General features: G+C 30.2%; 1 protein-coding gene across 1 annotated transcript; it reads left to right on the top strand.

Annotated features, from left to right (window-relative positions):
- The first annotated feature begins 23,042 nt into the window (after window positions 1-23,042).
- LOC145572647 (CBL-interacting serine/threonine-protein kinase 14-like) lies at window positions 23,043-24,938 on the top strand. The gene has a single exon (XM_081631608.1). It carries the CDS (start codon window positions 23,264-23,266, stop codon window positions 24,632-24,634), a length of 1,371 nt encoding a protein of 456 aa, XP_081487734.1. The 5' UTR covers window positions 23,043-23,263; the 3' UTR covers window positions 24,635-24,938.
- The last annotated feature ends 1,914 nt before the right edge of the window (window positions 24,939-26,852 follow it).

Below are 26,852 nucleotides of genomic sequence, written 5' to 3'. Positions count from 1 at the left end.
TTAGCAGACCTTTGACTGACTTGTTAAAGAAAGGAGCATTTGAGTGGACTGATATTGCTCAAGCTGCTTTCTCTTCCTCTCAAAGAGGCTTTAACTAGTGCTCCTGTGTTAGCTGTCCCTGATTTCTCTAAGCAATTTGTCATTGAGACAGATGCTTCAAAAACAGGCATTGGTGCTGTCTTAATGCAGGAAGATCATCCTCTTGCTTTTATCAGTAAGTCTTTGGGTCCTAAGTGGCAAAGTTTGTCTGTCTATGAAAAAGAACTGCTTGCCATGGTTTTTGCAGTTCAGAAATGGGAACAATACTTGACTGGTTCTCATTTTTTGGTCAGAACTGATCAGAAGAGCTTAAAATGGTTGCTGGAGCAAAAGATATCAACCCCATTTCAGCAGTTTTGGCTGTCAAAACTAATGGGATTTGATTATGAGATACAGTACAGGGCTGGGAAGGATAATCTTGCTGCTGATGCTTTGTCTAGATTACAGGGATCTGACATATTGTTATTAGCTATTTCAGTTGTAGATTCTGATCTAGCTACCTTGATCCAAGCCAGTTATGCTCTTGATGATAACACTAAATCTCTTTTTCAATCCCTTTCTAGTGGTTCTGTTTCCACTCCAGGTTACTGCTTACAGGATGGTCTAATCAAGAGACATGGCAAGATTGTGATTGGGTCCGATGAGAGTCTAAGGATGAAATTGCTCAATTGGCAACATGCTTCCTTAGAAGCTGGTCATTCTGGAAGAGACAAAACATTGAAGAGATTACAAGGCATTTTTTTATTGGAAAGGGATGGCTAAGGATGTGAGTCAGTTTTTGAGAAAGTGTGTTACATGCCAGGCTTCAAAATATGATACCTCTGCTAAGCCTGGTAAACTACAGCCTTTACCTATTCCTGACTTGATATGGATTGACATTTCCATGGATTTTATTATTGGTTTGCCTCAGTCTATGGGTATGTCTGTCATTTTTGTGGTGGTTGACAGATTGAGCAAGTATGCTCATTTTATAGCTTTGAAGCATCCTTTTTCTTCTGTAGAGGCTGCTCAAGCTTACCTTGACTATGTTTTTAAGCTCCATGGGTGGCCTAGAAGTATTGTAAGTGACAGGGACCCTATTTTTCTGAGCCAATTTTGGAAAGGGCTGTTTACTCTTTGTGATGCTGAGTTCTTGTTGTCATCATCTTACCATCCTGAGACTGATGGACAGACTGAGGTGATAAATAGGTGCCTTGAAGCCTATTTGAGGTGTATTTCCAGTGATAGACCTAAGGAGTGGTGCAAGTATCTACCACTTGCTAAGTGGTGGTATAACACCCATTTTCACAGTTATGCTAAGCTCACCCCCTATGAAATTGTGTATAATCAACCCCCTCATCTTCACTTACCTTATTTACCTGGTGAATCAAACAATAAGTTGGTAAACAGGTGTATGATTAGAAGAGAAGAAATGATTTCTATTTTGAAACTGAATTTGCTGAAAGCACAGAACAGAATGAAAGTTCAAGCTGACTTAAAGAGGTCTGAGAGAAGTTTTGCTATAGGAGCTTGGGTGTGGTTGAAGTTACAGGGGTATAGGCAGCAGTCAGTTCAGCATCGCAGTAATCAGAAACTTGCTGCCAGGTTCTTTGGGCCATTTCAGGTCATTGCTCAAATTGGCAAAGTGGCTTACAAATTGCAGCTGCCATCTCATGCTAGAGTCCATGATGTTTTTCATGTGTCTCAGTTGAAAGCTTTTCATGGTCCTTTGCCTACTGTGGCTTTGATTCCAGATTGGAATGACACATCTCCTTCTGCTGTTCAGAAGCCTGCAGCTATTTTGGATTCTAGGGTGATTCAGGTTGCAAGACACCCTCAAGACCAGCTCTTGATTCATTGGTCTGGCTTACCTGCTCATGAGGCTACTTGGATGCCTAAGATTGATTTTCAAGCTCAGTTTCCTGGTTTCCTACCTTCGACTTGAGGACAAGTCTTTTTGATGGGGAAGGGTATGATACAGGATGAATTATGCAAATAACAAATTTATACTTTGTATTAAGTTTTGGGCGGGAAAAGTTGTTATAACAGCTTTTGTCCTTTAGCAAGTTTGTTACGGTTTTGTTAAGGGAATCTTGAGTTGCTTAGCTGGTATTTAGTGTTGTAATGAAAGGATCACAATTCAATGAATGATTACAACAAACTTCCTCTATCTCTCTTCTCTCTCTCTCTCTATTTCTTCTTCTTCTTCCTCCCTCACCGTTTCCTGTTCTTCTTCTCTATCACCATTGTTCTGTTTCGAGCTAAATTACAGATTAATCTGTAGATAAGGTTTTCAACCTTATCATTTACCATTCTTAAACTTGTACGAGTACTGTGTAGTACATATGTGCTACTCTAGGTGATGGTTTTGATTTACTCTTTAACTTTGATAGTCCCAAATCATATCCCTGATTCTTAGCTAATGTTCCTAGTCATACTCAAATGTATTTAGTCGTACTATATTATTTACTCATGTATTAAATATTTGTAACTTATAAAACTATCTTATATGATATTTTAATGAAATCCAAACTTCAACCCGCCTCCCTCAAATATTCTTTTTTTCTACATGTATACTATAATGATTTATGATAAACAATAAAATTAATCAAAATTACAAGCTAGAATTGATTAGATTAGATTAGATTATGTTAATACATACTGTAACAAAAGATAGTAATAAAATGAACAAGAGGCACACTACTAGCACACTCTAGCATAATAAACAAATAAAACATAGCCGATTAAAAAGTTGAGCATAGATTGAGAACAAATTTGGCATTATTATAATTTATAAACTATCAAGTTGAATTTAACACAAAGTTAAATTTTATACAAAAAAATATCACAAGAAAAATATCTCATGCACAAACTTTATTATATAGAAATTAAAGAAAATAATATATTTATGAAAGTGGCCACAATCTTTTTGAGCCTCTTCCTTAACCCTTGAGCCCCATGTAAATCTAATACATGTAAACGATTGGTTATCCATGATTCATTGAGTACATTTTGTCAAAGATTTCATCATTTAATCAAATAAATATCACAAATTTTCCTTTTTATTAATAATAAAGGGCCAACATGATAATATCATATGAAACATTGCATTTTGTTGCCATATTTAGCTTTTGAATGTGCTTAAGAGTTCATTTCTCTAAAGTTTTTGGACGGTGGATTCCGAGACTCGGGAACCATCCCCACCTACGGAAATTTGGTGATTACTTATTATGTTTTCTTGATGAAACTAACGACCTTAATAGATTATTAAATACTCTCGCCATTTGGAATTAATAGTCAAGTCGTGTTAACCCCTTTTAATTAACGATGTTACATATAGAGTAGTTATAAAACAAGTAATTAAAGAAATGATAAGATCTTTTATTTCTCTAACCTTTGATTCCATTTTAGAGGATATTTTGGCTTAGTTTGTCTTTGAGTTTGTCTTTTAATGTATTTAATTATATCGTGTAAAAAGAGATGATAATATTGTTGCTCATTATCTTGCTAAGCTAATTTCCTTCACTAATAATAATATATCTAGGCGACTTCAATTCATATATAATACAATGAGTAATATAACTTGATGTATTACCTCCAACAACATTTAGTAAAATAGATGCTACACATAATGTGCTACAAATGGGGTTTTTTTACGTTGTCATTTCTCTTTATCTCTCTCCTTATCACATGCATTTTTATCTTTCTCTCTCTATTTAACAGTTACACACAAATTTTATTTAGCAGTTTGTGTGAAAACCTTTGATGCATATAATATAAAACAAAACGGGGGTAGTATATAATACATCAGTACTTGTATTCTTTAAGAAAAATAAATAAATGAACTTACGTAAGGAATGGTGAGGTAAAAAACTTGGCCTGGACCCACCGAAGTAGCCCAAATACAAGTAGTCATATAAGCCTGTTGACTGATGAGGGTTATAAAATGCAGTATAATAAGGGTTTGTTGCCAAAATATCGGCCCAAGGAATCCATGTGACCCAAGAACAAACATATACGAAGTACGGTGTATATTGTTATACATGTATATGATAATAGGAATATTATTCCTATGCTAATTTTTTGATCAATTAAAGTTTTAAGCTTAGGGTCTGTTCACTTCAGTTTAATTTCAGTTCAGCTTCAACTAGTTCAGTTCAGCTTCAATTAGTTCAGTTTAGTTTAGCTTCTAATTTTCTTCTCTCATAAAATATTCATTTTAGCTCTATTCAGTTCAGTTCAGCTCCAATCAGTTTAGTTCAGCTCAGTTCAATAAACGTGAGCATGTCCTTAGAAAAACATATTTATTACTCTATACTTGTTACAATAAAATCGATGTTTTTTAAGATCAAGGTGATTACCTTATTAATATTACTAGTTCATAGAGGATAAGAGTCAAGGGAATTAAATTATTGTTGCTTATATATTCATCCAAAAAAAGAAAAAAAAAAAGCCTTTTTAGCATTGATTTTTCTTTAGAAACTTGCAAGTCTTATGCACATATAATGTCAATACACCCGTCATATCTACAAAGAAGACAAATGAATAGTAGATTATGTTTCTATTTAATGCAAGGTCATAATAATAATAATAATAATAATAATAATAATAATAATAATAATAATAATAATAATAATAATAATAATAATAATAATAATAATAATAATAATAATAATAATAATCCATTCGTTAATAATAAATTTTCGTTGGTTATTTAATTTAATAAATTAGGTCATTAAATTTTAAGTGAAGTTTGTCCTAACTTGTTATGAAAAAATGTGTACCATGCAATTAAGACCACACATATAATAACATAAAATAAATTATGCCATTTATAGTAAATTTTACTTCGTATTTCATATAACAATCTACTATATTTGGCCCTTTTTTTTTCCTTATATTATGCATAGCTAGGTGTAATAACTTGGGGCTAGGGTAGCTCCTAAGATTTTCAAAAGGACACTTAACTATCCGCCACGTTTCAATTATATTTCAATTACCTAAATAAAAATATGCAACATTATCTTTATACTCTATTGTTCTTTGCTTTTACGTCATACATTCATGTTACAAAATATCTTCTCTTGGAATAGATACGTTATTCGAACTACAAAGTATATGCACGTTTACCTTAACTTTTTTACAACTTACAACACGACACTGTTGGCTATGCTGGCGTTTTGTGATTATGCCATGTGAAGCAACTAACTACTTATGAGTGGAAGTTTTATTTCAACGTACACATATTCATGTGGAATACTTGTAAAATTTTGTATGAAACGGACTTATATTTACTTTAATTTATATGTATTTTGAGATTAGATTGAGGCTGAATTGTTAAATTTTATGATTACTTAATAAAGGGTTTTTACTAATTGATTTTAAATTAAATATCGTTTGAGACAATCAATTGAGATATGCTGATATGCATGATGTGCTCATTTATTTTAGAAGATTGTTAAGGAGACAAGTGAAAATTCTAGCAAATTTTATTATATAATAATCAACAAAGTTAATGCACGACAATCCTAGCAAATTTTATTAGATAATCAACAAAGTTAATACACGGCGTACAAAAGTTATTATTGTAGGGTTGTATCTAGTAAATTGTACAGTTAACCCTTACAAGTGTTGCTACGTACGAGTACTAGTTATACATTAGAAACAAAATTGATAAAAATTTGTAAATGCTTGGCCCTAAAATATATATTTCGTAGAAGTTTTGCCATTGTCCTAAGGTATAGAGACGACTGGGATCTTTTGTTCAATTATTGTTACCATTTCTTCATTTCTTAAACTGCTACATGCATTCTTGCAAGCAACCATGGAATTGAATCTAAGGTTCATTCATTGATGCAAGAAATTATAATATAACTAGTTACCTTACAATATAAAGAAGGGACACCAATCCTATTTTATTTTAAGGTTGCTAAGCTAGATATTATTAAATAATTAACTAATAAACGTCTATATATATTTATACACATACTATACTATATACGTATAAAAAAAATGAAATATAAACTCGTAGCTCAGTACTATACCCAAATGGTGCGTACATACATATAAGAATCTTTGACTATATTGCTTTTATATTAATATCTATTGACATTATAACATATATGTGTGACACAAATCACACATTACAATGTACACGTATTTAATTTAGTATTGAAATGGTCAGTCGATAATTTAAATTTTTTTACGAGCCATTTTTTGTTAGAAATAAAATTTAATTGAGGATGACGTTGGTCGTCCATGAAAAAGTGGCGTTACGTATTAAGCTAGAGAGTCGGCAACATGTTGCTAAGTAGCTAAGCTTACGCTATATGTTTACAATTTGGTAGCCACCAAAAATAGTTCACTGGAAAAAAAATAAAATTGTTTTGAAACTACAGTTGTAAGTTAATTGTAATTAAGTTATATATACACTTGTATTAACATTTCAAACTACAACTGTTAGTAAGTTGTACTAGACGTATTTAACTTTTCTTGAATTCAATATTGAAAAATTGAATTTGTGTTTCATAAACTTCATTTTCAACTTAATTAATTTGCTTATGTAGTTAATTCCAACTTGTATATTCATCATGTGATTAGAACTTAATTGATGTTACGAGTTAGAGTTGGGATATGTTTAGGGTTTTATAACAACAATTCAATGAAATTTAGTGTTTATGTTTGTTTAAGGATCGAAATCACTACAAAAATCTAATTATTTTATGACGGTGGCCATTAATGACAAGTTCAAATTTTGTCCCTAAATCAACATTGTTAATGATAGTCTTTTAGTCCGCTATAAAACATACTCAACTTTATGCAAAAGACCCAAGTTAGCTTTATAAAATCTCAAACGAACAAACATTCTACTCATAGTTATTAATTGGCTTTTCCGATGAGTTTTTTGCCCGTCATAATTAGCTTTTACGATGTAATCAGTAATCTATAACGGTCCCCTTTTATGACATGCTCTTGACGGGACTCGTCATAAAATATTCTTTTACAATGGGTTTTAATGACGAGATTTCCCGATTGTTAAATTAAAATAACCTTTTCTTGTAGTGAGTTGTTCCCTTTTCCTCGTCCTATGCCTCCAACATATTCTCATGTACCTTTCTAGTTTCTACACAAAGCCAACACTAATAATATACTTCAACACGTATTAGACTAATTAGAGCATCTTGATCTATTAATTTGTCTATGTCGTCTAATATATAGACAATATACAAACATAAACACCGAATTTTGAAATTATTACAAAAACCTCCAATCTATCATTATTTCTCTCTATCACTATATAAGTACGGTTCATACTTTTCCTCATGTGAATTTATTCCATAACCTAAGCTATAGTTTATTATTCCATCATCACACACACTAACGTACTTAACTTCCCCTCTCTTAAAACTAAGCTTATACTTAAGTTGTCTTATTACTAATTAAGAGATAACTTATAATATACTCGTCTAATAAGTTGTTAACATTATTATGATTACTTATCAATTGATAAAATTTCTAACAACAATTTCTTAGTTGTTAAATAGACAAAAATTGAATAAGTTTTGTCGTATTCTCTTAGGTTTATAATGATTTTAATATATTTTAATAAATTATTTAGGTTCCAAATTTGACTTAAAGCTTTTCTATGGTGTTATTACTCTGCAATTTGAATTTATGAGAGTGACGTGCAATTAAAATAGATAAAATAATAATTTTTGCGACAAAAATAATTTGAGTGTAGAACAACAAAATAATAGCAGCCAATCTTTGAAGAGTATAAATGTATTAGCAAAGTACATATAATAAATTTAAAAAAAAACGTGTCTTAGAACTATTCGTGAAATTACGGCTGCATTTTGGCAATGATTATAAAGTACTTTAGACTTTTCTTGAATTATACAAATATAAGGGATAGTACGTCTCAATTGATGAGAAACTTTTTTTGATTTCGTAAAAAGTCATTCAAGTTTAAAAGTAGAAGTAAATAATCAAGATTTAGGTAAGCTACAACTTGTGTTTTTTTAGATTTAGAGCACTATTTGGCGGCTGATATGATATGGCCGGGCATGTAATTGGTTATGTATAAAGAGATTACCGATTTCAACATGATCTCTCCCTCCAAAATTAATATATAGTCGTAATTTGGTCTTTTATATTCGTCCATTATTTGTGTAAGATGTTCAAGAAACATCAAATTAACATATAATGCTTATGTCGCCCTATGATTAACAGTATATATGCAAACTTTTGACCTTGCTATAAATATATATATATATATACACGTATGTAAATATTGGAATGTCCTTAAAAAAAAAAGAGTTGTATGCTTAGATGGCTTGATCATATAGGAGTACCGAGCACGTACTACTTTATTTTATGAAAAAAAAAAATTGATTTTACAAAATATATTTATACGAGGAAAAAGTACTAAATTTTCGAAAATTAGATTGGGAATAATCAAACCGTCAATGCATGTGATTAAATTCAATTAGTCAATTACCCTTATTTATTATTCATTTACCAAACATTAATCCGTACTTAACCTACTTACCTAAGTGTACAATACAACCCTATTCAAATAATTAATAATGAATCAGTAGATAACTTATAGTCTTAACTGTATTATAAGTTATCAAACTTTGTAACCAATTCAACCACCTTTGGTTTCTGATCTTAGTTGTTAAGAGAGTGACCAATTTTGTTTGTTTTCAAACAATAATTACTTTAATTAGGTTCCAAATTTGACCAAATATTTTTTGGAGTGATTTATTTTCTTATGTGCCAAAAGTTATATATGAAAGTGACGGTAATTAGTTTTGATAACAAATCTATTATGACCGTGTTACAGTAATAACAGCTAAGCTGCCATACTAATAATTTATTGACTATATTGGTGTAGCAAGTAGGAGTGGTTTAATAATAAAATAAACAAATGAAGCATGCAAAAAAACGTGTTTATGGTCCATTCTTGAATGCACACTGTATTACATTCTACAGGTTGCTAATAATGATTGTAAAGCACAAAGAGTTAAGGAGAATAAGGACGACCTTCTATTTTTAGCAAGGATGCGTGTGCGGTAAATTCGATCTTTGTATGGGGTAGTTATCTACCTTGTGAATGTCCATGAATAACTTTTACAAAATCACGAAGGTCGTGAAGTCTTAGGGCATGTTCATATTTAATGAAGTGAGCTGAACTAAAATTAACTGATTGTAGCTGAACTGAACTAAACTGAATAGAAGTAAAATGAATATTTTATGAGAGAAGGAAATTAAGAGCTGAACTAAACTAAACTGAACTGAACTGAAAATAAGCTGAATATACTCCCTCCATCCTTTTATTACGAGTTTGTATTCTATTTTGGGTTAATTAAAATTAAGAGTTTATTTCTATTTATATGTTGTACTTTTTTATAATATTATTCTTTTTTTGATGTTTTCTTTTTCTTTTTTGTACTTTTAACATCAATTTCTAGTACCTTCACACTAGGTGAAAAAAGAAGATTGGCACCGCCCTAAGGCCACCGGTTTTTAAAAACCGGTGGGAAAATATGGGGAAAAATAGGCGGGATTTTGAGGGGAGGTTTTTGCCACCGGTTCAAACTAAGCCGGTGGGAAAAACCATTATTCCCACCGGTTTGAACCAAACCGGTGGCATTTCCTTTAAAAAAAAAAATCGCCCCTTATATACACCCTAACCCTACTCTCAAATCACTCGGCCTCCCTCCTCCTCCCTCCTCTCTCCTGATATCCTCTCCTCTCTCTCCTTCTCTCTCCTCTCCCTCTCTCTCCTACTCTCCCGTCTCACCACCACCACCGGCGTCGTCTTCTCTGTCCTCTCTCTCCTCTTCTTTCCCCTCTCTTCTCTGTCCTCTCGATCTCTCCGACCTCTCTTTTGTCTTCTGCCCACCACCACCAACGCCACTAACCACCGCCGCCACCAAGTCCGAAATCAACCACAACTTGTAAAATTCGAGGTTAGTGCATGTTTCTGGGTTTAATTATTCGAGGTTAGGGTTTCTGGGTTTAATTATTTATGTTATATGCCTTGATTTTTTTGGGTTGGATTATTGTAATGTTGTTCGAAATTGATGGGTTTAATTAATTTTGGAATTTTCTGGGGTTAATTGATTTTGTTTAATTTTTTGCATTTAATTGATTTTCGAAATTTCTGGGTTTAATTTCGAAATTGATGGGTTCGATATTGTTTGAAATTTCTGGGTTTAATTTTTTGTTGGGTGTGATTGATTTTCGAAAGTTTATGGGTACATGCATGATTTATGGGTTTTTTTCGCATTTTTTTTTAGTTTTAATAATTTGTGGGTTTTTTCGCATTTTTTTTTTTGAGTTTTAATAATTTCTAGGTTTGCTGGGTTTGATCGATAATAATTTCTGATTTTTTTTCTGGGTTTTCTTCTGGGTTTTTGTTTAATTTCTGGGTTTATGGGGTTTTTTTTTATTTTTTTCGCAGCTTATTTATTTTAATCAATTTTTTTTTTTGTTTTAATTGATGTGGGTATATTGATTTAGATGTTAAATCGAAAAATCAAGATGCAGGAATATTGATTTAGATGTTGTATGGGGTTTTTTTTTATTTTAATGTTGTAATATTTTTTTTTATTTATATTGTAATTTTTTTTTATTTATATGTAATAAATGTTAGATTATATTGATTTATATTGTAATTTTGATGCCCGTAATTGTGATCTATATCGAGCAATTAGTAGATTAGAAAACTGATCAGTAATAAAATTATGATGTTGCGCTTCTTACATTTAATTGTTTGATTATTTTATTTTTTTTTTGCTTTTTTTAATAGCAATCAATATCCACCGTTTGATTATATTTCAAGTGAATAAAAAAAAATAAAAAATTACATGGACTATTGCCACCGGTTAACCGGTGGCATTAAATTTAATATATAAAAAAAAAAAAAAAGCGGAAAGTGAGTATTGCCACCAGTGGCAATAATAGTTTTTGCCACCGGTTTTGAACCGGTGGCTTTTAAAGGAGGTATTGACACACTCCAAATGCCCAACGGTTCAAAACCGGTGGCATAAGGGGGTTTTGAACCGGTGGCTTTTTGCATTTTTCTACTAGTGTCACTCTCATTCTCGTCAATAATATCTAACTATTTTTTCTATCTTTCAATCTTTCTTTAATCATCCCACATGCATATTTGTAGTCTCAATTATTAGTTTTAAGAAATATACAATTTTCTCAATTCCTGTGAAAAAACTCAAATAGACTCTTAATAAAAGGACAGAGGGAGTATATGTTATTTCCTCACGAAGACAACCTCTCGAGATAACTACAAACTTGCCTTCTGATCGGTCAATACTCTCAATTCAACTAATTGTACACACTTTTCTTAAAACGCTACAATCACATCTTGTTAGTGGACCATCTCAACCAAAAACTTACGAAAGCCCTTCAACATGGTATTAGAGACAGCGTGACACGAAGGTCACAAGTTCAAATCTCATCCACCTCTTCTTTCAAAGTGGAATATTAAAAGCTATGTATGATGGGGCCAATGCTACATCTACACTTCAAGCCCAATGGACTCTCATTGTGAGGAGGTGAAATAGAGCATATAAATCGATTTTGAGTTTCAACCATCAGTTTAAACTTTTGGTTGATTTAATCCCTTAACACATCTTATTATTCAAAAAAAAAAAAAAAAAAAAAAAAAAAAAAAAGGAACATAATTCTACCTCATACAAATATCACTATAGTGTACAATCGTTAGTCATTACATACAATGCAAAATGTTGCATTATTTACTTGCACTCATGCTTGTGAAGGTGTACTCTTTTAACTTGGCAATTACTTAATTCTTAACGTCATCACACGTAGCAGATTTGCGTTAACATCAAGTGATGAATGTATGGGTGATGAGAACCCTGGCCTTTAAGCTAGAAGTTCATAAAAAAGACATTGCTTTGATTTCCAACCACAACTTGTTTCCATTATTAATGTCAATTTCGTTTTTTTTCCTTTTGGATCATAATATTGGGTCCATTTATTATTGAGTTGAGATGTATAGTTCACATCAATTAAATCAAGGCTTTACTTTTCTCTATTCTTTTTAAGCTTTGGATAAAAACTGTAATAGGGTATCATTAACAGCCACTGAAAAAAACAATTACTGTTTCTACAATTTTATTTGGGAGTAAGATAATGTTAATTAATCTTATCTTGTATAAATAATCGAGTTAGTTTTGCTACTTTTAAGAACTGACTCTTCAAAACCTCATTCATCAAATTTTACAATAAACTCGTTCTCGAAAATAAATCAAATAAATTCTTTGTATTATATATGTATCTTTATCTGTTATGATATATCTTGTGTATTAGGGTGTGTAATCTGAATTTACGGAAGTTATATGAACTTATTAGACTTTTTTAAAACTTATTTTATTATGGTGTATTCTATTTACCTGATTTTCACTTAAAGTTATGTGTAATTCTTAGACCTTATTAAAACTTATATTAGTTGTAATCAGTATTCGGATAACTCTTATCATAACTTTTTTTCCTTGAACTGAACTTATCAAAATTTAATTAAACTTATCCAAAATAATTACAACTGAAATAAGTGAAAACAAGGTGAACAAAACAAGCCCTACCTAGAGCCTGTTCTGATTTATTGAACTGAACTGAACTGATTGGAGCTGAACTGAACTGAAATGAATTATTTATAAGAGAAGGAAATTGGGAACTAAACTGATTGGAGCTGAAGTGAATTAAACTGAAATTAAGCTAAAGAGAACAAGCTCTTAATAGTTTAAGGCTAGGTATGGATAGGATAAATCCATACTATGAATGAAAACTACAAAAGCAACAAAGTATGTTTTCAAAAGACACGAACATAACTTTGATAGCTTGATAATATGCACAATCACACACCACAAAATTAGTAATTTCCAATTCAGCAATTATTTGATAAATGAACTTTATAAGCAAGTGTCTCTAGCTTGATTTATCTACTATCCATTAGTGATAGTAGATAATAAGAAGATCAGACTATGATGTCTATTCCAATGACAATCAAGTAAAAATTAGGCTATCAAGATCAAACATCTTTCTTGAACTAAATCGTGTTATTTTAAAACACTAGGTGTCAAGATTTTGATGATATATGAAACTTGCGTCAAGTATAGTATTCAATCTACAAATTAGTGTTTTTTTTACTTTTTTGTACCCTTTTTCCTTATTTAAATTGATTAGCTAATGTATGTTATATTATCACTATTATCTAATGATTAGAACTAAAGCCCTATCATATAAGAACTAGATCAAATTGTATTTCTTTTAATTTGGACTAATTCCTCTTTTGTGTCAAATAAATAATAATATATACAAGTATATAAGAAGCTACACTTGGAGAATTAAGTATATAGGTTTTTTTTCGTTCAAAAAAAGAAGAAAAGAAAAGCTAAGTAGCAATTTATGAATGAACCTAATCTACATACTCCGTATTGTTATACTTCTTTCATATTTAAATAAGTGAAATATTTCTCTTAATCCTCCAAATTAGTCCAAATAATATATAATAATAGTGCATAAGTCATATACTTCTTCCGTTTTTTTTATTATTGCACTATAGGGGTTGGGTGCAAGTATTTGAGGAAATGGTGTAACATTTGTGAAACTTAATAATAAAATAACAGAGGAAGTATATAAAGACACAAATAAAATAAGTAATTTAATTAGTTTAGGGCCCGTTCACATTTACTTAATTTCAGTTCACTTCAGTTCAGTTTAGCTCCAATCAGTTCACTTCAGCTCCTAATTTCCCTCTCTCATAAAATATTCATTTCAGCTCAGTTCAATTCATTTCAGTTCAGCTCCAATCAATTCAGTTCACCTCAATTCAGTAAATGTGAATAGGCCCTTAGTTCTTATACATACATATATATATATATATATATATATATATATATATATATATATATATATATATATATATATATATATATATATATATATATATATATATATATATATATATATATATATATATATTTAAATGTAAGGAAAATAACATTAAGAAGCTCTAATCTAGTTCGTATATGGGTGCTCGTTAAGTATTAAGATATTAACTTATGAAGGCTTTTTTTTTTTTAGACAAAACTACTACGTGTGAAGTTTACAACAACTTTTGTGTATGGCTGTGTGGCCAGCTGACACACACCAAGTAACCCCTAACCGATCGTATAATCCCTAATCGACTTAGTATCACTTGATCGAGCGAGCAATTTCTGACCAATTTAGTTATCCCTGACCGAGTGAGTAATCTCTTACCAACCGAGTAACCTCAGGATCAGTGAGTAATTCCCATAGCATTAAAAAAGTAATTCCCATAGCATTAAAAAAGTAATTTCCAAAATAGTTGACCCACATATAAAAGTTTGTAATGAAGCTACACAAGAAGAAAGGCTAATGTAGACATCAGTAATTCAGTACGTATCACACAAGTTACTAAATCGATACGAAATATTCAGGAAATAAATAAAGTAATTCGGCCATACTCTGCAAATTCTTATTAAATATTTTGAGGAATTAAATTTATCGCATTGAAATTTGAAATATGGGAACTGTTAGATCTAGTCACAAGGCCACACTTTTATTTTTTAAAATTTTTTATAATATCCAGTTTTAATCAATGGATATACTAGTATATAGATTTTGCCACCGTTTGTTCAGTTATTATACATAGTATTGGATATGGATGAGTGGCAGCTTATTTGCCGATTGGCATCTATGGTGAGAAGGAGGCTTGGTTCAGTTGGCTAACAGGATAAGTCTCTCGGATTTTAGGTAAGAAATTTGGGTTCGATTCTCATCAAACTCATCATGGGAGGAATAACAAATATTATATAATAATAAGGAAAATTTTTAAGTTACCACCTAAAAATATAACCATTTTTAAACTAACCACCTGTTTAATTTTTTTATTTTAAATTACCACCCCTTAAATTAAATAAATGCTCAAATTACCACCCATTTCAAAAATTCGATGGATTTTCCGTCTGTGGGCCCCACCTAACGCTTATTTTGACCTTTTTGACTAATTATTTTCCCGATTTTTCTCTTTAAAAATGCTCTCCTAACTTCAATTCACATTTTTCTTTTTGAAATTTGGTAGAATTTGGTGAAGAAAATATGAATTAAAGTTTAGAGAGCGTTTTTAAAGAGAAAAATCGAGGAAAAAATCAGTCAAAAAGGTGAAAAATAAGTGTTAGGTGGGGCCTACAAACGGAAAATCCACCGAATTTTGAAATGGGTGGTAATCTGAGCATTTATTTAATTTAAGGGGTGGTAATTTAAAATAAAAAATTAAACGGGTGGTTAGTTCGAAAATGGTTAAATTTTTAGGTGGTAAATTAAAAATAGGTCTAATAACAAATATAATACGAGTAGAAAATTAATAAAACAAAAATAATTTAATTTCAATAAAAATATTTTTAATTCATAAGGTGAAAAAAAATACTCCATAGTTGGCTTGTTTTAATTTATGAAATCATAGAGTTAAAAGAAAAATAAATAAATTTCAATTAAAAAAATGTTTATTTAATTTTAGTTTAACAAAAATAGAAAAAAGAACAAGATCTAAAATTAATCTATCTTGTAACGCAATTATGAGAACTTGAGAAGTATACAGGAGAATTTAAAATGTAAAGTCTGGCCAAAGAATATACTTGCAATCAACAATATTTTTTTGCAAATAACGCCAAAAAACTATACTGATTAAAACCAGATTCTATGTGCAATTCCAAAACCTATGGGCAAGGCAGGGCAGGTTGTAAATAGAATTGAAGGTGCAATCATCTAGCTAGCTTGATCACCTCTAATGAACTTGAAACTACTCTGATTAAATATTCTCTATATGATTTTGTTCTTTTAGGATTGTTTCATTTTTACATTTTATGAACGGATTCATAAAAATCATTACCGTTACCAAGTGTTTTGTTAGAAGGTTTGGGTAACAATACTTTTTTTTTTTTGGACAGGAACAATAATTATTACCTAAGGGGTAATGGTAAAGCAAGATAGGTTTAAGTGATTCATTTACATGATTAAATTAAACCAAACAAATAGAAAGGTAAGAGTTAAATGATTCTTTCCCTCCCACTTATTTTTTTCCTTTCCACTCCATTTTCATTAATCATACCAAACACCCCCTAAGAGTTATATATCATATACAAGTAGGTAACATAAAGGATACAGAGCGACTTTTGAAATACTATTCAATATGAACAATGGGAAAAAAAAAAATTAGAAATGAAGAGATGATATCATCTAAATTTTGTAAATTGTATAGCTTGAAAGTTCTTCATAAGTTTTTCTAAAAAGAAGATTAAAAAGCATACAAATGTCGTTAAATAAGTATTTTTCTAAAATAAATTTCTAATATTTATTTAAATTAAAAGTTGTGTAATTCTGTCATATATTTTCGACTTAATTAATTATGACATAATATGCTCACTAGAAATGTATCACATCAATATGTCAACATACATTTTCCTATATCTTTTGCATCCCATTTATTAACAATAACTCTAAGCATCCAAAAATGTCATTGTCCAAATTTCATACTATATCAAGCACAATTTTAATATCATAGTTTTGGCTTAATAAACGACAACTATAAACTATTTATAGATGATAAATATGGTGCTCCAATTCTCCAACAATTACTAGCATTATTTCATGCATGGGCCTTTTTTCTTTTGTGACCGTCAAATAACTCTGTGTCTCTGTGGATGAATAATGTACTCCATGTATGAATTAGTCGTAGGATTTTAGCAATAATTTATATCTTATTAAATGTGTACCATAAATCCATTATAAACTTGAACTCCATATTACTTAATCTAGTATTTGTGCTAAATAAGTGGTATATATGCACCCTTAAAAATGTGAAAAAACGTTATATATAAGATTTTGTCACGTACTCTCGTATAAGATGGTCCATACATAGGTATTTGATGCACATTTACAGGCTTCTTTAAAGCTATGATGAGATATTTTCCTTTCTTTGATTTTTCAAATTTTAGTAAATTTCAATTTTAATATCAAGTTTTTTATAATATTAAAATCATCATCAACAATATAAATTTTTTTGAGACAATAACAATAAGAAAAAGCTATTTGCATATCTAGATGACTAGATGAGCTAATATTTACATGAATTTAACCAAGGATTCAATTCATCTTCAATAAAACTCTTTCTATAATAAAAGGTTTTCAGTGTAAGATCATATTATATCTTTAAATTATTATTTTTTTTTCCGAAATAATTTTAAGTGTTATATATATCACACTCTATGTATTCATTGTATATATATGTAGTAAATAACTGCATGATCAAGCTAAGTGTTTCGCAAGTGATTTGTTTAGGCACGGCATTTCTCTTTAGTAGTGTACTTAAATGTGCATTTCTTATAACAGCCAGAAGTTAACGATAGAATTAGAATTAGATCAAAATGTGAAAAAACTAATGTCATGTATAGGCCAGATAAGCTAAGATTTAGATGAATTCATGTATTTAATCATTTATTTAAAATTGCTTTTGGTGTACTTCAATCTCAATATTCATGTACAATATTAACTTTTATAATTTTTACTTAGAGCAAGATTAGCCCTAAGTGTTAAGACTTGGCATGACCTCATTATAAAGTGGTTTCCACTAGTCTTAAAATAAGATTTTATAATTTTTTGCATTGATGTTGCTTTGTCTTAACAAAGTCTGAAATGAAGTCTTGATTTTTCAAAACCCAAGTTAAGACTTGAAAAGGAACATGGGTGCGATGTATGTCGACATACAATATTGATGTTGTTGGTTATGTGTAGTTGTATAAATTTTGAGAAATCTTAAATGAGTTGAGGGCTGAAAAGTTAAAAAAAAAACATTGAGTCCGAAGAAATCTTAACAATATTATAAAACATAAAAAATTAATAAAAATATAGTTTAAAGTTTTAAGATAAAAGGGGGCTTATCTTGCTCTTATAGAGAACTAAAGTTATTAATCGTTAAAGTTTTGTATTGACAAACGTGATAAAAGTAAGTAAAAAAAAACGGAAGAAGTATAGAGTATTTGAGTTTAACAAATTCATAACTTACGGAGTATTAAATTAAATAAGGAATTCATTCATATAAAATATGATCATCGGGTAAATCATGCACTATACAAAATCTCTCGCTTGAATTGCTGGAAAATGCATGAAGCCTTTTTGGAGAGACAAATTAGCGATTTGTTGTTGCTATGAGTATAGTCAAACCTCTCATATAACCCCAACTCTCTTCTAATTAAACACCCATAACCATTATCGATCAACTCCAAGTTTGGCTTCCTTACATTGGTGTACAATTGTACCTACACTAGCTACCTATATATTTTCGAACTTATGTGAAGAGTTTTTACACTTTTCCATTGACAAATTCAAATTTATGAAAGAAGACGAAGGATTTAGGCATCCACTCCTTGGTTTTATCATTAAACCATAAAATTGAACCGTGTAGATTATGGGTCTATTTCAACATCAAAAATATTGCAAGAATAGTACAAAATAAAAGATGCTTCCTTGATGCTTCCTACACAAATCATTGTCCCACCAACAAAGTTCAAAAAATGAAATAAAATTCAATTTATACCATAAATTAGTATTTTAATATATATACCATACATAATTATAAGTGTCAATATATTCACCACCTTCCACCAAAAAGCTTTGCTACGCGGATGGCGGAAACTTACATAAATAGACTACGTACAATTTGGGTAAAGAGTAAAAGAATCCGAATTAAAAGGGACCCACTTGAATAAGAACCAGTCAGAAAAAAAAAAAAAAAAAAAAAAAAAAAAAAAAAAAAATCCGATTTTGACTATTTAGTCATAAAATTTCCACTTATTTGTTCGGAGTACTATCTATTTATAGATGTGGCTTTATGAAAGGCAAGTGCTTTTAATCTTTCTTAAAATTGTAATTTCTATTGGCAATATTATCACTAATAATGAAAAAAAAAATATTCCCACTTTTTCTTAAGTTGTTGAAAGACGTGCAAGTTTAGTTATTCGTAAATGATAAGCGATTATTTTAGAAAGATTACTAGTTGTGATTCTTTTGAATCTAGTGATTACGTGAGTTTGTTAGTTTGTACTCCAAAATACAAGTAGTTGTTTTTTATTTTTTGGCCCTGAAAAAAACGAATAACCATAAGTTCGTCAATTTTAAACTCTATTAAAAAAAAAAAAAAACCTCTTACTACTTATATTAAAGGAAAAATCATTTAATAATTTTAAATATTGGCGATTTACTTTTAATAATCCCAATTAAAATTTATTATCAAATAATCTCAACTACGCTATGTGTTTACATATTGACATGTATATCAGTGTAAAACTTTAACAAATAATATCTTTAATTATTAATCAGTAAAGATTATAATAATTATTGTGACGATTTTAACAATAAGTACCCATCAAATTATATTTTTTCTTATGTATAAATCAATAACATTAGTAAAACTTTTTTTTTTTTTAAATGTCAATAAAAGCTTGTGACACGTTCTAAAAAACTAAGGGGTATAGTAATCCATTATGTTAGTGTTTTACACTCTCTCTGTTTTCCTTAGTTCTATCAACTTCTTGTTTTTATTCATTTTCTAGTTAAGTTAGGCCCTGTTCACTTCACTTTAAAAAAATAATATTTAGTTAAAATAAATTCAGTTCATTAAAAATAATTTCAGTTCAGCATAAATAATTTCAGTTCAGTAAAAATAAGTTCAGTTCAGTAAAAATAATTTCAGTTCAGTAAAAATCAGTAACTTCAATAAAGAAATATAATAGAAAATCAGTAAAAATAATTTCAGTTCAGCAAAGATAATTTCAGTTCACTAAAAATAATTTTAGTTCAGCAAAAATAGGGTAAAGTGAATGGGGCCTTAGTCTTACTTTTACTTTATTTCTTTTTAATTATGATCATCTTTTATTCATATTATATCAACTAAAACCTTATTATGTATGGTCCAATTTAATCAAATAAATCTCTTAATTACACTCAATCTCTTTCATCTTTAAGTTAAATTAAAAGTACTTGCATGAATTGGACTCATGAAAATGGATGGAGTACTGAAGGCCTATTCTGTTCAGCTTAATTTCAGTTCACTTCAACTCCAATCAATTCAATTCAGTTCAGTTCCTAATATTCTTCTCTCACAAACAGTTCAGTTCAATCCCAATCATTTCAGTTCAGTTGTTTTCAGTAAATCGAAACAGGCCCTAAGAAAAAAAAATATAGTGAGGCAGGTATTCGTTAGAATCGTCTTAATATACAATTTCAGGATTTACAATAAATATTTATGATTTATAAAATACTCCCTCTGTCATTTTATTAAGGACTTGTATTCCTTTTTTGGCAAATCGAAATTAAGGTCCTATTTCTATTTTAAGGTTATATCAGAGTACTATTTGAGAATATTCTCCACTTTTTGATGAGTTGTCATTATTTTTTTGTTCTAATATTGACTTTTTATATCAATTTCTAACATTTTATCTCTCCCTTCAATTATTCCCAACCTCATTTTTTTTCCTCTCTATCTCTCTCTAACCCCACATGCATTATGTACATATGTTCTTAATAAAGAGACGGATGGAGTATATATGTACTTCGTATATCATAGATTAAAGTTTCGCATTGATATAGATGCTTAGTCAAAGTGGGACATTTATTTTGAAATTAAACAGATTGAGTAATTAATACACATGCCTTAAAAAAAAACTACAATAATGTCCCTAAGGGCCTGTTCACATTTATTGAATTGAACTGATTAGAGCCGAACTGAACTGTACTGAATTGAACTAATTGGAGCTGAATTGAACCGAACTGAATTAATTGGAGCTTAACTGAACTGAACTGAACTGAATAGAGCTGAAATTAATATTTTATGAGAGGAAAATAGGAGCTGAACTGAACTGAAATTAAACTGAAGTGAACAGACCCTAACTAAAGCATGAGATGTACTTCATTTCTCTCTTTTTATTTGTAACACATTCATGACACACACTTTAGTGAGATTTTTTTTTTTTTTTTTTTTTTTGAGGAATTAGTAAGAGATTAAGTTATATATATAGGCAAATTTATCAAAATAATTTATAAACGTATACCTAACCTTTCTCTAAACTTGGTATTAAAATTATTTTGATAAATTCAATCGTTTATCTACTCTAATCAACTACTTAAAAAGCGTAGGCAAAGATTGGGTTGCAAAAAAAAAAAAAAAAAAAAAAAAGAAAAAAAAAAGAAAACACAAAAAGTATAATTTATGAAATATATAAATTAATGTTATTATGATTGATGGTTATTTGGGAAATTATCATAACTAGGGTTTTTCTTGGTTTTTATAAAAAAAATAAAAATAAAATTGAAGTGTATATATAAACTAGTTTGGTGCCCCGGGCGATACCCGGGTTGTTTATTGAATTTTAAGACCAACTTTTTTTTTATATTAGAATATTATAAATGAATGTTGTACGTTCTGAATTACATATTTCCTTCGATCCAAAAAAAAATTATGGTATAAAAATAAATTTATATGATAAATTATTTAATTGTTGTTTACGTGGCGCACATTTGGTGAAAAGTTAAAACAACAAGTGTTACTGTCTTGTGGTCTGGCTAATCTTATAATTTATTTTTTACTTGTGACATATTGGTATTTTATCGGAAATTGAACTCTAAATCAACAATTTTACTTATAAACCTATCCAAATTTTATTAAAAATAAAACTCTATACTAACTTTTTTTATCCTATAAAATCTATTCAAGTTTTTATCTTAATAAAAAAAAATATAATTTTTTTATCCATAAAAATATATCCAAATAACTCCTATGTGGCATGCAATATTTAATTGTTGCCTATTTAAAACGACACTTGGCGAAAAAATAAAACGCCAAGTGTTATATGATATGATGTAATTTGTAGAATTTAAGGATTAGAAAATTTAATTTTAAGGCTTTTTTTTAAGGAAAAATAAATAAATTTATGGCTTAAAATTGTAAATTAATTGTTCAATATATATAATAATCTCTAAAATACGTAATTGACCCTTTGAACTTTTTTGTAAAACTATTCAAACAGGATGAAATTCTAAAGATAGATGGATTGTGGAGTTACAAAGATTCTACATAAACTATGTCATGAAATAAATTAAACAAAATCTCACATGATACATCATATCACCGATGTAATTAATTCCCAAATACGAAGTATGACTAGCTTTTCTATCCTTGACTTTTTATTAATGGGGATACTTATGTAAAAATTAAATAAATAACAAAGTTCTCAATAATTTAATGCTTAGGTGTATGATGATTATTTTGTTTTAGATAAAAATTTCATTAATGGTGAGATGAGAAACATGAGTATGTAAATAGATTTTAATTTTTGGCCATGTCAAAACACACCTAATAAAAATTAACAAATTTTAATCTTCATTGTCTTCTAGTTTTGAGGAGGCTATTTCAGCTATTGATCATATGGTGATGGAGGTGATATTTTGTGGAAAGTTAAACACAAAATACGGAGTAATAAATTATCTTTAAGATACCTTAACTATTCAACCATTAACGACTAACTGAATAACTATTCTGTCGGATTATCAAAATAAGCCTATAGTAAATACATTTTTTTTTTACCCAAAGGATATATTAAAAAAAATAAAATAAAAAAAAATATATTTTGATATGAGCTACATTTGTTTAGATTCAATAGGGGTTTGTCTTCACAAAAAAAATAAAAAATAAAATATTATCAAATTAAAAATAAGATTTTCATAGTAAAAAATAATTAAAAACTGACAATTTTTCCTCAAAATATAAATAAAAATAATAAATATAAATTAAGTTTCCCAACTGATGTCACGCTCTCTACACTTCCTACCCTGCCATTCTGTATAAATAGCTCCTTCTACTCCCACACTTGTGATTTGCTTATCACTTTTCAACCCAAAAAATCATCCTTTTCTCTCTCCTCCCTAAAAACTCCTGAAAAACGAAAACTAATTTCAATTCCTTCAAATTAAATCTTACTCCCTCCCAAATTCAAAATTATATCCTTTATTTACCATCGTAAGGGTTACATATATTATTATCCGGATAAATTATTGTAAACCCAGTCGGAAGACTGGAATTCCAATCTCAAAAATCCCAATTCTCACCGGATCTCTGGAAACCATGCCGGAGATTAATAACAATGAAACTCTTTCCTCCACCGCGGCCACCGCAGCCGAACCAAAACCCGTCTTATTCGGCAAATACGAGCTAGGGAGACTCCTCGGCCGAGGCGGCTTCGCTAAAGTCTACCACGGCCGAGACCTCCGCAATGGAAAGAGCGTGGCTGTCAAAGCTGTTAGCAAACAAAAAATTTACAAGGGTAACCTCACGGCACACGTGAAACGAGAAGTGTCTATTATGCGCAGATTGCGTCATCCCCACATCATCCGCCTCCATGAGGTCCTCGCCACCAAATCGAAAATCTACTTCATCATGGACTTCGCGAAGGGCGGTGAGCTCTTCGCGAAGGTCTCGAAAGGCCGATTCAGCGAAGATCTCAGCCGTCGGTATTTCCACCAGCTGATCTCCGCTGTCGGGTACTGTCATTCTCGCGGCGTGTATCACCGCGATCTGAAGCCCGAAAATCTTTTATTAGACGACAAGTGGGATTTAAAAATAACCGATTTCGGGCTCAGTACGGTAAAAGATCAGACCCGACCAGACGAGATGTTACACACAATGTGTGGAACTCCTGCATATGTTGCACCCGAAATTCTCGCGAAAAAAGGGTACGACGGTGCGAAGGTCGATATATGGTCGTGTGGAATCATTCTATTTGTTTTAACCGCGGGGTATTTACCGTTTAATGATACGAATTTGATGAATTTGTATCGGAAAATTTACCGCGGTGAATTTCGATGTCCGAGGTTTATGTCACCCGAGTTAAAAAATTTGTTATCCCATCTCTTGGATGTTAATCCGTCAAATCGATATTCAATTCAACAGATTATCGACGATCCTTGGTTTAAAAAAGGCGACGAAAAAAACAATAAGGTTGATTTAGCGTCGTTTTATTTCGATGATGACGAAAAGGAGGAGGAAGTTGAGAGGGAGAGTTGTGGTGGGTTTGATGAAGAGAAGGAGAATTCTAGATTTTTGAATGCATTTGATTTGATATCGTTTTCGCCTGGGTTTAATTTATCCGGGTTGTTTATGAAGGGTGAAAGGGATAAGGAGAATTGTTGGGAGACGTTTTTATCGAAAGTGGCGGCGGAGACGGTGGTGGAGAGGGTGGAAGAGGCGGCGCGTGGGATTGAAGAGGTGGAGGTGGAGAGGATGCGGTGTGGGATGGGGGTTAGAGTGGAGGGGCAAAATGGGGATTTTGGTGTGGTGGTGGAAGTTCATAGGCTGACGGAGGATTTAGTGGTTGTACAGGTTAGAAAGAGAGAAAAAGATGTGGGGCCTAGTCATGAATTTTGGAAGGAGAAGTTACGGCCCAAGATTTCCGACCTTGTTTATAATCCTGACCCAAGAACCGGAAACAGAACCTGAACTGGATCAGCTAGTTTAGTTGTGCAAAAACCGTCTTGCCTTTAAATTCATGTTTAGAATTTAATTTAAAGAATTTGAAAATCTGATTAGTAGTTATAAATGGAGTTAACCAATGAAGTCTTACCAAATGATTAAGACTAAGGTTCCATAATATTAGTTTAGTACTTGTTATGTTTAATATATATTACCCCTTCTATACATGTTTATATATGGTTAATTTCTTCATTAAACTGCGAAAAATCGAGACCTATGCTAAATATTGAATTCGGTGGTGGCATTTTTATTTTTTATTTTTAAATTGTTGGATTACATGTTACTTTTATAACTGTATGGTACTACTAATGTAGTACTCCATATGAACTACTGTCTACGGGTAGTAATAAGATCTTGAAGCAAAGCCAGTCAGTCTGACAGAAGATATTAGGAGCTGTTGAATTTTGGAAGGTATAAAGCAATCCAGAATTTTGTACCGAGAATATGAGTTTTTGTAAGGTTTGTTAAAATGAGTTTGCTCTTGTCAACATTGGGTTAAATTATATGCTATGGTATTTTATGTTTTTCCCTCAAAAAAAAAAAAAAAAAAAAAAATGCTTTGGTGTTTTATGTTTTTCCCTCAAAAAATAAAAAATAAAAAATGCTTTGGTGTTTTATGCCGACATAGAATTTTTATTCGTAAAGTTTTATGCCAAAAGTAAGTATTGTTAAAGATGAACAAATTATCATCATTATAAAATTAAGAACAAATTGTTTATAATCATTGATATATAAAAAACTATGTAGTATTTGATCGAACTATTCGAATGGGTCTACATTGCTCAAAATTGAATGTTAAAGGTTTTTTTTTTTTTTTTCATAAAAGGCTATATTGAGAAATCTTCCTAAAATCTGTAGTACATCGTGTTTAAATAAATAAAATACTCCGTATTTTTCTTGTTTACGACTTTACGTATGCTACTGAATACTCTGACTGATAATATCTTTAAATATCAATAAATAAAAATTACTCCATAACAATTGAATATTAATTAACTATTCATTGGGACCACAAATCACAAACATTAATCAAAATGAATTAGAGAAATAGTAGAAAAAGTCAAAGTATTTCATTTATTTAAACACAAATGGATACCATTCTTTTAAACTCTGAAAACACGGAAATTTCCAATATATATACATCCCTTTATCCTAAACCAATATTGAAATAAATCATCAATTTTGGTAGTAGCGTGCACCATGGCATAGTACATGAAACGTCAAGCATCAAACGACTTAAGAATTAAGATTCTGTAGTAGTAACATCATTTTCTTCTATTTTATACGAAGTATTTGTACCTGTTTTCATATAAATCAATAAATCTCCAATTATCTTTTTAGTTTTTAACCATATCTTCTGAATTCAATACTACTTTAGTTTACTGACTAGTCACTACTCATTCCGCTTTATGGTGCAATTGGTTAATTTCTTTAATCTATATCACTAGAAGTTAAAGGTTTCGCTTTAATTAGGCTGACTTTAACTTTAAATATAACTAATTAATAAAAAGCTAATAACGATTATAAATACAATGATATCATTAATATTCTAATTATTAAACCGAATAAGCTTGGTGCAATTGGTAAATAACCCGCTTTGTGATAATGATTTTGTAAATGACAGACTTATTTCCACACCTTCATAGATGCTCCAAGTTCAGCCAACTCTAGACGAAATGTTTTAATTGACTTTTATCTTTATAAAAAATGTTTTAATTGACTTATTATATAGTTGATCAATGAAATTTGAAGAATGGTTTAGTTGACTTATTATATAGTTCATCCTTTGTTATTTCAACAAGTAGTGCTTCTTCGTATGTACCGAAGACAGTCTAACAAATTTCATTTTGTTAAGTATAAAAGGTATCAATAATTACACAAAAATCTTTAATTAAAAAGCTAAATAAATTGGTTGAAGGCAGATTGTCCTCCTAGAAATTTAATTTGGTAAAAGCAACTTAGCTAGAATTCTTCAATTCAATAATAAAATTTAACAAATTTAAATATGCCATCACCTTCTCTTGCAAAGTAAAAAATTTAGCTAATATATTCGGTATAAAGGATGTCAGGTAACTTTATTATTAAGTAAAACTAAAGGAAGGTGAACAATAATAATATTTGAGGCCAAATTTCGTGCACCAATTTAACCTTTGTGATTATTAATACACTAAAAAAGCAAAGTCAC

Source organism: Chenopodium album, chromosome 12 (genome assembly GCF_948465745.1).
Source record: "Chenopodium album chromosome 12, dcCheAlbu1.1, whole genome shotgun sequence".
Taxonomy (NCBI): Eukaryota; Viridiplantae; Streptophyta; class Magnoliopsida; order Caryophyllales; family Amaranthaceae; genus Chenopodium; species Chenopodium album.
This window is presented reverse-complemented; position numbering and strand designations above follow the sequence as displayed.